This window comes from Trematomus bernacchii, unplaced genomic scaffold (genome assembly GCF_902827165.1).
Source record: "Trematomus bernacchii unplaced genomic scaffold, fTreBer1.1, whole genome shotgun sequence".
NCBI lineage: Eukaryota > Metazoa > Chordata > Actinopteri > Perciformes > Nototheniidae > Trematomus > Trematomus bernacchii.
In genome coordinates, this window is record NW_022987469.1 from 3331626 (window position 1) to 3343436 (window position 11811).

General features: G+C 45.2%; 1 protein-coding gene across 1 annotated transcript; it reads left to right on the forward strand.

Annotated features, from left to right (window-relative positions):
* Positions 1-352: 352 nt before the first annotated feature.
* Positions 353-4781, forward strand: cstf1 (cleavage stimulation factor, 3' pre-RNA, subunit 1). The gene is made up of 6 exons (XM_034144493.1): positions 353-436; positions 779-972; positions 1055-1332; positions 1425-1622; positions 2198-2588; positions 4267-4781. Exons 2-6 carry the CDS (start codon positions 804-806, stop codon positions 4524-4526), a joined length of 1296 nt encoding a protein of 431 aa, XP_034000384.1. The 5' UTR covers positions 353-436; positions 779-803; the 3' UTR covers positions 4527-4781.
* The last annotated feature ends 7030 nt before the right edge of the window (positions 4782-11811 follow it).

The window sequence follows — 11811 nt, forward strand, 5'->3', positions numbered from 1 at the left end:
GCAGAGGCACGTAGCTTTCCATTATTTCTTTCGTTTTTTATGGAGCACAGTCAAAAAAGCATATGAACACCTTAAAGTTAGGCGGAATGGACAGGAAGAAAGAAAGAATGAAAGAAAGACAGAAAGAAAGAGTTTGGAGTTTTACATTTGCTTCTATTTTGTTTCAGAAACAGATACTTTGTGCTGGATATGAGAGGACAGATCTGTTGTCGGTGTTTTTCTTCATTCCCCAGCCACTCTTTTGGGCTCGTGAACGTCTCATTTGCACCTGATACCGCTGTTCTTGTTCTATTCTATGTGGAAGTTTTACATTACCCGCAAATTCTGTTTACCGTGAAGGCAACCTCAATCTGTAGGCTTGTGACGTAGGACTTGACGTATGACGCAAATACGTAACACGTTTGGGTCCAGGAGCGCCATTGAAAGTTTTCAAAGGGTTGGATATGTTTATGTTTTATATGTGATATTAAGTTCATGTCTTCAGACTGCACATGCTGCACACTTCCGGCCAGTTCCGTTGTTTAACTCGCGCTCATACATATAGCGTTACTGCTGTTGTAATGCTCTGTTTAGCCGTCACTGTAGCAACAAGCTAACGGTGTTAGCAGCACTACTTACGTTCCATTCATTGGCGGTAGCTAGCTACAGCGTTATTGTCCCAGCTAACGCTGTGTTGAAACTTAAGGCAGATACAGGACTGCCTTGGGCACCAGTGTGCAGCATAGCAGCGGCTCGCATTCTCACGTGATTAGTGCTCACTCTGCTTCTTTTGTTTCAGCCCCCTCTGCTCAACCTGACCCACCATGTTCCGTCCCAAACCCACTCTGAAGGACCGACAGCACTTGTACAAGCTGATCATCAGCCAGCTGCTCTATGACGGATACACGAGTATCGCCAACAATCTGATCAATGAGGTGAAGCCTCAGAACGTGGTGTCGCCCTCTGAGCAGCTGATGCAGCTGGCTAAAACAGGTAACATTGTCTCCTTCGTGTCTGACTGGTGTAATGGTCAACATCAAGAGCCCCTGATTGTTCATTATCCAACCTTTTTCAGGGATGGAGAATGATGACAGTGCAGTCCAGTATGCTATTGGGCGCTCAGATACAGTGGCGCCTGGTGTGGGGATTGATCTGGAATTTGATGCTGATGTCCAGACCATGTCTCCAGAGGCATCAGAGTATGAGACCTGCTACGTAACATCCCATAAAGGTCCCTGTCGCGTGGCTTCATACAGCCGCGATGGCCAGCTGATTGCCACTGGCTCTGCTGATGCTTCCATCAAGATCCTGGATACTGAACGCATGCTGGCCAAGAGCGCTATGCCTATTGAGGTGAGGCAGACCTGACATAAGAGTACACTGCAGGGTTTTCATCCAGCTGCTTATGTTAACTGTTTCTGTGTGTCTTAATGTCTGTGTGTCAGGTGATGATGAATGAGACGGCGCAGCAAAATATGGAGAATCACCCTGTGATACGAACACTGTATGACCACGTGGATGAAGTAACCTGCCTCGCCTTCCATCCGACTGAACAGATTTTGGCTTCTGGATCAAGAGATTACACCCTCAAACTGTTTGACTACTCCAAGCCCTCTGCAAAAAGAGCATTTAAATACATACAGGTCAGATTTTGTTAGTTCCAACTATTTGGGTTTCAAATGTAATGAACCATTTGTCTTTGTTTTGGTAAATCAGGGCCAAGCCCTCTCGCCACCTGAACAGTTTCTTCCCCTCCGCTACCAGCCTCATAAACAAGGCCCGCCCCCCCCACTGGCACTTTACCTCAGCCACAACGCAGACTTTGTGTGCAACAATATCTGTTTTTCTTTTTCTTCTTTTTTTATTACTGCCGATTTTTGTTCTATATTTTATTCCTTCTGATTTAATTCCATTGCCATGTAAATACTGTTATATTTTACTATATTTTTGTATTATTTTTTTATATATTTCTAGTTCTCTAGCTGTGTTTTTAATTCTTGTTTTACTTTTATGTATGCACCATGACACCAAGTCAAATTCCTCGCACGTGTAAACCTACCTGGTGATAAACCTGATTCTGAAATGAAAGTGGAGATGCAAAGTTGTATAGTAATGACGAAGCTGATGTCAACAAGGCTAGGACTTTGCAACAGTTCAATTTAGCTGACTGCTATAAATCAGTTTTAATCCGATCATCTCTCCATCTTTTTCGCAACAGGAAGCAGAAATGCTGCGTTCAATCTCCTTCCATCCATCAGGTGACTTCCTGCTGGTTGGAACGCAGCACCCCACACTCCGCCTTTACGACGTCAACACCTTCCAGTGCTTTGTCTCCTGCAACCCGCTGGACCAGCACACAGACACCATCAGTGGCGTCAGCTACAACCCCAGCGCCAACACCTACGTCTCCTGCAGCAAGGACGGCAGCATCAAGCTTTGGGATGGCGTCTCCAACCGCTGCGTCACCACTTTCGAGAAGGCCCACGATGGAGCCGAGGTCTGCTCCGCCATCTTCTCCAAGAACTCCAAGTACATCATGTCCAGTGGCAAAGACTCCGTGGTGAAACTGTGGGAGATCTCCACAGGCCGGACGCTGGTCAAATACACAGGTATGGCTCAGATATACTCTCAACAGTCTGCCTTGTCTTTGCTCATATTCCATTTACCTTCAATCGTTTGCACATTTTAAATGAAGAGTTTAGACACTTTATTAGTAGAAACAAAAATATTGTTGGACATATTTACTGTCCATTCCGCCTATAGTTAACTTAATCTGTGAGTTTGTGTCACTGCCTACGGGCTGTACGCTCCATGTACACTTTTAATAGATTGTTTATTAGACTAAATCGAAAATGACAGAAATTAGAAAACCACTTGCACCTCCATAACGTCCTCCTTGCGGCGAGGAGATGGACTCGCATACCCCTTTTCCACCGAATCTGTTCCGTTCTAGTTTGGTGCTAATGGCTCTATAGTGCAGTCTATATAGCATTTGTTTCTGTACTCTGTAACTCCCTAACATTCGGTTAAAAATGCTAAGTATCAAACGCCCTACAACAAGCAGATGCAAGGATTCTTTTTACAGTCACTTGATCACTTGCATTCAATCTGCATCATTTTTAACTTGTGCCAGCCATCTAAATATGGTGTTTTCAACACTCTTGCTCTTGTAACAAAGAGGTTTCATATGTTTAGTGCTACTACAAAGTGTGTTGAGTCGAGAACAATCACAAATGATAGCTGCTGCTCAGATTTGAGTCCAGCTCTAGCTATGTTCAGGTAGCAAAGAAGAAGGAGGAGGAGAAGGAAGAGCAACATATTTAAAGTCATACGCCCTTCAATAGACACAGCACAATGCCATTGTACTTCCCCTAGAATTACATCCCTACATCTAGAGGTAGAGCTTTCTCTAATTCATTTTATACCGATTCATAAGAGAAAAACATTAGCATGCTTAATTTTCATTAAATGCAACAACTTTCATCAGAACAAAAATATTTACAGTTTTGAAATGTCCCACACTACGTTCACCATGAGATCATTTTTCATTAACATAACATATATGGATTTAGCAGGGTTTTTAGCAGCTATTTACAGATAAGGTATGTTTTGGTTGTATAACCCTAAGTTGTCAAAAACACTGTTACCTGTTTGACAGAGATGATCAAATACACAGTTTAACAAGACAATGGACAGCTGATGCAGCTGCGACTTGCATTCTAATTAATTTACGTCACATTGAAATGACTTCTCCAAGGAAAGGATTTCTCATTTCAATAAATGCTTGTTTCCCCAAGCCCCCTTTCCTCAAACCTCTCCCTCGCCTCCTCCACTCGCATTTCACAAGGGGTAAAGTGTAGGACCAGGGGAGGACCTAAGTGACGCCACGCTGACAGCTCGCGTTAGACGGCAACAACCTGTCACTCAAAGGCTGCACACTTAATTACACAAAACTTTAGGCATTAACATCATTTTACAGTTTTTAAGGTTAAAAATCCCCCCGTGCATTAACAGAGAAATTAGCTACAGACCCAAATAGTTTTTGCAGCAGGCTGTAAACGGTGTATTTCTGCTGTAAAGTGGGACAGATGAACAGGGGTTGACACTCACTGGGAGCCTCGAGTGGTCACTCGGGGAAAGCAACTGCAGTAATATGCTTTGCTCAGTATGGTGGGTATGAAAATATACCAATATTAACACGTCTTTGCAGGGTTGATATTAAAATGAGTTAAGCTATGAACAAATCAGCTGATGGAGCTCTGATTTGATATGCACTGTGTGTTGCAGGCGCGGGGCTGAGCGGGAGGCAGATGCACCGGACGCAGGGCGTGTTCAACCACACGGAGGACTACGTGCTGCTGCCAGACGAGCGCACCATCAGCCTGTGCTGCTGGGACTCGCGCACAGCCGAGAGGAAGAACCTGCTGTCTCTGGGACACAACAACATCGTGCGCTGCATCGTGCACTCGCCCACCAACCCTGGCTTCATGACCTGCAGCGACGACTTCAGGGCCCGCTTTTGGTACCGCCGCACCACCACGGACTGAGACGCAGCCCCCCCCTCCACTCTGTGAGGAGCGCACACTGTGCTGAGAGCTTGTTCTAATCATTTGTATTTCATCTTTTGTGGGACAGTACTTGAGGAAAGAAGGAATTGAGTTGTCACTTCTCTGGAAGTTTTTGTCATATTTGATTTCGTATGTTGTTATAGTTGACAGCAAAGTTGTCGCTTGTCTCGTCCCCTTTCATAATTTGTCTTGCCTTTGTTGTTTTTCAGATTTTTAATAAACAATTAAAAAGAAGAAGCTTCTTTTGTGTATTTAATGGTGAAAAGCCCCCTTTGGAACACATAACCACAGCTATAGTCATATCCTGTAGATATTTTAAGACTACAGGGAGCACACACACTAATAATTGTAGATAAACATATTTTATAAACTTATAGACCAGAGGCCTATACTACGAAGCCGGATTTTCGCTTAGCGGGCTGACTTCAGGGAAAACTCTGGGTTTCCGGTCCTACGACGCTGGTTCACTTCTTAGCGGGCAAGATAACTTATCCTGAACGGCTAGCCTCCGGAGAAGGATAGGTTCCAGGATAAAAGCACTGCCTGCTGACCAATCAGAGCTCAGTGTGCGGAGTTTAAAGCGATCAATTCATACGACAGGAGAAAGGAAATACAGTTTAAACTGCCGTTGCAGGAAAGACGGCCGGCAAAAATCACCGACTGTGAACGTGAAAATGAATAGAATATCACCTCCCATCTTCAGAGCAATCTGACTATTATAACATTAGCGTTAAGAAAGCTTACTTAAATATCTGCCACAACACAAGTAACCGGATCAAAGTAACATTACGTAGCTTACAGTCCGCGGCACTGTGAGTGCAGACGTCGATGTGTCCCATTATCATTCATATATCACATCATAATGTATCATATATTTCCTTATCTGAGTCAGCTTCTTGAGCCGTATCTGGCCGTGCAACACTCAGTGTCACATACTGTATGCAGAAGTATTATTTTAAGCAACACATTAAGTTGACGAAACACTCGAGTCAAATGTAATTAAAGTCAGATCCACTCGTGTCTTAGACGGGGCAGTGATATCATAAACCTGTTAATGTACGCATTCAAACACTTTTTCTGTTACCAGCTGCATGCACCTCGCAGGTGCAGCTATGTGGCTTTTATCCTGGATAAAGTGTTTAAGTCATGGATGTTTAAAGTTTAACTTCTTCATATTTGTCTAATTATAGTTCACTTTTCATTCAGGAAGTATGACGCTGCGCTGTCATTGCGCTTCTCCATGTTTGTGATTGGTCAAATGTTGCTAACCCCGCCCCTTTTATGTGAACGTGCACATAACTAGATAGGACTAGTGATGGGAACTAGAAAATGCATTTCCTGCAGAAAATGCGTGCGAATGCTGTAAACTGTGAACATTTGTGGCTGAATTTAGCTGAAAAAGCTGAATATGTTATTAGCTGAATGGTAGCTGCTTTTAGCTACAAAAATGCAGAAAAAGCTTAATATTTAAAAGAAAAGGTTTAAAAAAACATGTATAGCCTTGATGTAATGAAATAGCTGAATAATGTAATAGTTGAATGGTTTCTGCAGCTGAAAATAGGCTGAAGGAGTTAAATATCAGATGTAAGTAGTAGTGAATGAATTTGTATTAAGATGAGAAAAGAAAGTAAAAAGGCTTGGGAAAGCAGCAGAATATTTGAACTGCAAACTTTTGAACTAACTTTGGTGAATTATCTGTCGCCATGGTAACGGCATTTGATGACACCCCATAATACGCTTAGATGTGTTGATGGCTGCATCGTTACCAAACCTGTGAAGTTTTGGGCCATTTCGATCATTTTCACTGAAGTTATGAGAAAACCGTGTTTCATGGTGAGCATTGTGTTGCCATGGCAACGACATTTGAAGAAATCTCAAAACTGTCCCGTAGATGTCTTCACGGCTGGACTGTTAGCACACATGTGAAGTTTGAGCACTTTTTGAACATTTTCATAGGAGTAATACATTACATTAGGAGGTTACATTACTCTCTCTTCTCTTGATCGCCCTCTCTCTCTTCTCTTGATCGCCCTCTCTCTTCTCTTGATCGCCCTCTCTCTCTTCTCTTGATCACCCTCTCAATCTTCTATCGCCCTCTCTCTCTTCTCTTGATCGCCCTCTCTCTCTCTTCTCTTGCTCGCCCTCTCTCTCTTCTCTTGATCGCCCTCTCTCTTCTCTTGATCGCCCTCTCTCTCTCCTCTTGATCGCCCTCTCTCTCTCCTCTTGATCGCCCTCTCTCTCTCTTCTCTTGATCGCCCTCTCTCTCTCCTCTTGATCGCCCTCTCTCTCTCTCTTCTCTTGATCGCCCTCTCTCTCTCCTCTTGATCGCCCTCTCTCTCTCCTCTTGATCGCCCTCTCTCTCCTCTTGATCGCCCTCTCCTCTTGATCGCCCTCTCTCTCTCTCCTCTTGATCGCCCTCTCTCTCTCCTCTTGATCGCCCCTCTCCTCTTGATCGCCCACTCTCTCTCCTCTTGATCGCCCCTCTCTCTCTCCTCTTGATCGCCCTCTCTCTCTCCTCTTGATCGCCCTCTCTCTTCTCTTGATCGCCCTCTCTCTCTCCTCTTGATCGCCCCTCTCTCTCTCCTCTTGATCGCCCACTCTCTCTCCTCTTGATCGCCCTCTCTCTCTCCTCTTGATCGCCCTCTCTCTCCTCTTGATCGCCCTCTCTCTTCTCTTGATCGCCCTCTCTCTCTCTTGATCGCCCTCTCTCTCTCCTCTTGATCGCCCTCTCTCTTCTCTTGATCACCCTATCACTCTTCTATCACCCTCTCACTTCTCTTGATCGCCCTCTCTTCTCTTGATGTGTCTGTGAGAGAGAGGGAGAGTGTGTTTGTGTGTGTGTGAGAGAGAGAGACGGGGTGTTTCTCAATCGCGAGTACGCTTGCTTGGTAGCACATGTCTGCCGAGCATCTTGCTTCAGAAGCGAGTCAAGAATACTTCCTGACATTCGGAAAACAAAGAGTGGAACAGGCTAGCAAGTGTGCAGGTGTGCGTCATATGAGAGGCCCCGCCTCTTACATCTTCCGCCACAGATTTGGGGAAATTGGTCCGTCCGCAAAGCATTGTGGGGATTTTAAGACCGCGAAGTCTACTCATGTGCACACTCGATATTTCTCCAAACGGAGTACGCCGGGCTCGGTAGATTTCCAAGTATACTGGAGATTGGAACAGTACTTCGGCTGCACTCGATGTATGCTTGAAATAGTGGCTCTGAAGCAGCTTTACTCGCGATTGAGAAACACCCAGAGTGTGTCTGTCTGTGAGTGTGAGTGTGTGAGTGTGAGTGTGTGAGTGAGTGAGTGAGTGAGTGAGTGTGTGAGTGTGAGTGAGTGAGTGAGTGAGTGAGTGAGAGAGAGAGAGAGAGAGAGAAACTGACAGTTGGAGTGATGACATCATCGTGTTCAAACACAGGTGTTGATAGTTGCGCTAACGAGCTATGTATAGATCAAAGGCTTCATTGTTTTGAATGAGAGATGAACCTCTTACATGTGAACGTTTTGTGGAAGAACGATAACAGATATCTGTGAAATTTCAAAACGTGAAGCATGTCAAGGAAGTTGAGTATCTGAAGTGTAATTTTTGTTTACTTTCGGGTTAATAATGTGGCTTTTTTGGCAGTTTAAGAAAGGTGTGCGGCTGCTGCTGTGAGGAAATATCTGCCTGAAATTACAATGGGCTTTAATGGAGACATGTTGAACGTTTTTGTCACTTCATGCCCTCAAGAGGCATTTTGTTTAATTATTTTGCTTAATTATTTGTCATTTTTCAAGCTACGAGATGTTTTCCTACGTTTCTCATGAAACATTATGTCTGAGGAGTGTAGGGTTTGGGAATTATGGCAAGTTTAAAACATTTTTTTTAGGAGAATTTCAAGCACTCTTCCACTCTGTTTTGAGATCAAAGCACTCTAGACTTAACGAGCTGCTCCATCCACACTAATGTTAAAATCTGAAGAAAGCCTCTTTACCAAGCTCCAAACAAAGTTAATTATCTCAAGAAGTGTAAAAGATATGAAGAATTTGAATAACAAGTTTTATAGCTGAAGGTGTTGTGATCATTTGAAAGTTGGAATGAAGTGTCTAGCTGAAATTATGTGGAAGGAGAAGCATTTGGCGCAAAGTGTAGGAAAAGAGGATTTGAAGACATCTCCCATTGACTTCAATGTTAAAAAAAAGAGTTTAAAAAGCTGAATATTTCAAAAAGTATAAAATATTTTTAAAAAGTTGAAGGTTTCCCATCGATTCCTGAACAGGCTGAATAGTTTGATATTTGAATGGTTTCTGTAGCTGAAAGTAAGCTGAAGTTATGGAGAGCCAAAGTATGGTTGAAATAATAATAATAATACTAGAAAATGCATTTCCTGCAGAAAATGCGTGCGAATGCTGTAAACTGTGAACATTTGTGGCTGAATTTAGCTGAAAAAGCTGAATATGTTATTAGCTGAATGGTAGCTGCTTTTAGCTACAAAAATGCAGAAAAAGCTTAATATTTAAAAGAAAAGGTTTAAAAAAACATGTATAGACTTGATGTAATGAAATAGCTGAATAATGTAATAGTTGAATGGTTTCTGCAGCTGAAAATAGGCTGAAGGAGTTAAATATCAGATGTAAGTAGTAGTGAATGAATTTGCATTAAGATGAGAAAATAAAGTAAAAAGGCTTGGGAAAGCAGCAGAATATTTGAACTGCAAACTTTTGAACTAACTTGATGGTGAATTATCTGTTGCCATGGCAACGGCATTTGATAACACCCCATAATACGCTTAGATGTGTTGATGGCTGCATCGTTACCAAACCTGTGAAGTTTTGGGCCATTTCGATCATTTTCACTGAAGTTATGAGAAAACCGTGTTTCATGGTGAGCATTGTGTTGCCATGGCAACGGCATTTGAAGAAATCTCAAAACTGTACCGTAGATGTCTTCACGGCTGGACTGTTAGCACACATGTGAAGTTTGAGCACTTTTTGAACATTTTCATAGGAGTAATAGATTACATTAGGAGGTTACATTACTCTCTCTCTTCTCTTGATCACCCTCTCAATCTTCTATCGCCCTCTCTCTCTTCTCTTGATCGCCCTCTCTCTCTTCTCTTGCTCGCCCTCTCTCTCTTCTCTTGATCGCCCTCTCTCTTCTCTTGATCGCCCTCTCTCTCTCCTCTTGATCGCCCTCTCTCTCTTCTCTTGATCGCCCTCTCTCTCTTCTCTCTTCTCTTGCTCGCCCTCTCTCTCTCCTCTTGATCGCCCTCTCCTCTTGATCACCCTCTCTCTCTCCTCTTGATCGCCCCTCTCTCTCCTCTTGATCGCCCTCTCCCTCTCCTCTTGATCGCCCTCTCTCTCTCTCCTCTTGATCGCCCTCTCTCTCTCCTCTTGATCGCCCTCTCTCTCCTCTTGATCGCCCTCTCTCTCTCCTCTTGATCGCCCTCTCCTCTTGATCACCCTCTCTCTCTCCTCTTGATCGCCCTCTCCCTCTCCTCTTGATCGCCCTCTCTCTCTCTCTCCTCTTGATCGCCCACTCTCTCTCCTCTTGATCACCCTCTCTCCTCTTGATCGCCCTCTCTCTCTCCTCTTGATCGCCCTCTCTCTCTCCTCTTGATCGCCCCTCTCTCTCTCCTCTTGATCGCCCTCTCCCTCTCCTCTTGATCGCCCACTCTCTCTCCTCTTGATCGCCCTCTCTCTCTCCTCTTGATCGCCCACTCTCTCTCCTCTTGATCGCCCTCTCTCTCTCCTCTTGATCGCCCTATCTCTCTCCTCTTGATTGCCCTCTCTCTCTCCTCTTGATCGCCCTCTCTCTCTCCTCTTGATCGCCCTCTCTTCTCTTGATCGCCCTCTCTCTCTCTTCTCTTGATTGCCCTCTCTCTCTCCTCTTGATCGCCCTCTCTCTTCTCTTGATCACCCTATCACTCTTCTATCACCCTCTCTCTCTCCTCTTGATCGCCCTCTCTCTCTCCTCTTGATCGCCCTCTATCTCTTCTCTTGATCGCCCTCTCTCTCTTCTCTCTTCTCTTGCTCGCCCTCTCTCTCTCCTCTTGATCGCCCTCTCCTCTTGATCGCCCTCTCTCTCTCCTCTTGATCGCCCCTCTCTCTCCTCTTGATCGCCCTCTCTCTCTCCTCTTGATCGCCCTCTCTCTCTCCTCTTGATCGCCCTCTCCTCTTGATCGCCCTCTCTCTCTCCTCTTGATCGCCCACTCTCTCTCCTCTTGATCGCCCTCTCTCTCTCCTCTTGATCGCCCTCTCTCTCTCTTTTCTCTTGATCACCCTCTCTCTTCTCTTGATCGCCCACTCTCTCTCTTCTCTTGATCGCCCTCTCTCTCTCCTCTTGATCGCCCTCTCTCTTCTCTTGATCACCCTATCACCCTCTCTCTCTCCTCTTGATCGCCCTCTCTCTCTCCTCTTGATCGCCCTCTATCTCTTCTCTTGATCGCCCTCTCTCTCTTCTCTCTTCTCTTGCTCGCCCTCTCTCTCTCCTCTTGATCGCCCTCTCCTCTTGATCGCCCTCTCTCTCTCCTCTTGATCGCCCCTCTCTCTCCTCTTGATCGCCCTCTCCCTCTCCTCTTGATCGCCCTCTCTCTCTTTCCTCTTGATCGCCCACTCTCTCTCCTCTTGATCGCCCTCTCCTCTTGATCGCCCTCTCTCTCTCCTCTTGATCGCCCTCTCTCTCTCCTCTTGATCGCCCTCTCTCTCTCTTCTCTTGATCGCCCTCTCTCTCTCCTCTTGATCGCCCTCTCTCTCTCTCTTCTCTTGATCGCCCTCTCTCTCTTCTCTTGATCGCCCTCTCTCTTCTCTTGATCGCCCCTCTCTCTTTTCTCTTGATCGCCCTCTCTCTCTCCTCTTGATCGCCCTCTCTCTCTCTTCTCTTGATCGCCCTCTCTCTTCTCTTGATCGCCCTCTCTGTCCTCTTGATCGCCCTCTCTCTCTCCTCTTGATCGCCCTCTCTCTCTCTTCTCTTGATCGCCCTCTCTCTTCTCTTGATCGCCCTCTCTGTCCTCTTGATCGCCCTCTCTCTCTCCTCTTGATCGCCCTCTCTCTCCTCTTGATCGCCCTCTCTCTCTCCTCTTGATCGCCCACTCTCTCTCCTCTTGATCGCCCTCTCTCTCTCCTCTTCATCGCCCTCTCCTCTTGATCACCCTCTCTCTCTTCTCTTGATCGCTCTCTCTTCTCTTGATCGCCCTCTCTCCTCTTGATCGCCCTCTCTCTTCTCTTGATCACCCTATCACTCTTCTATCACCCTCTCTCACTTCTCTTGAGGTGTCTGTGAGAGAGAGAGA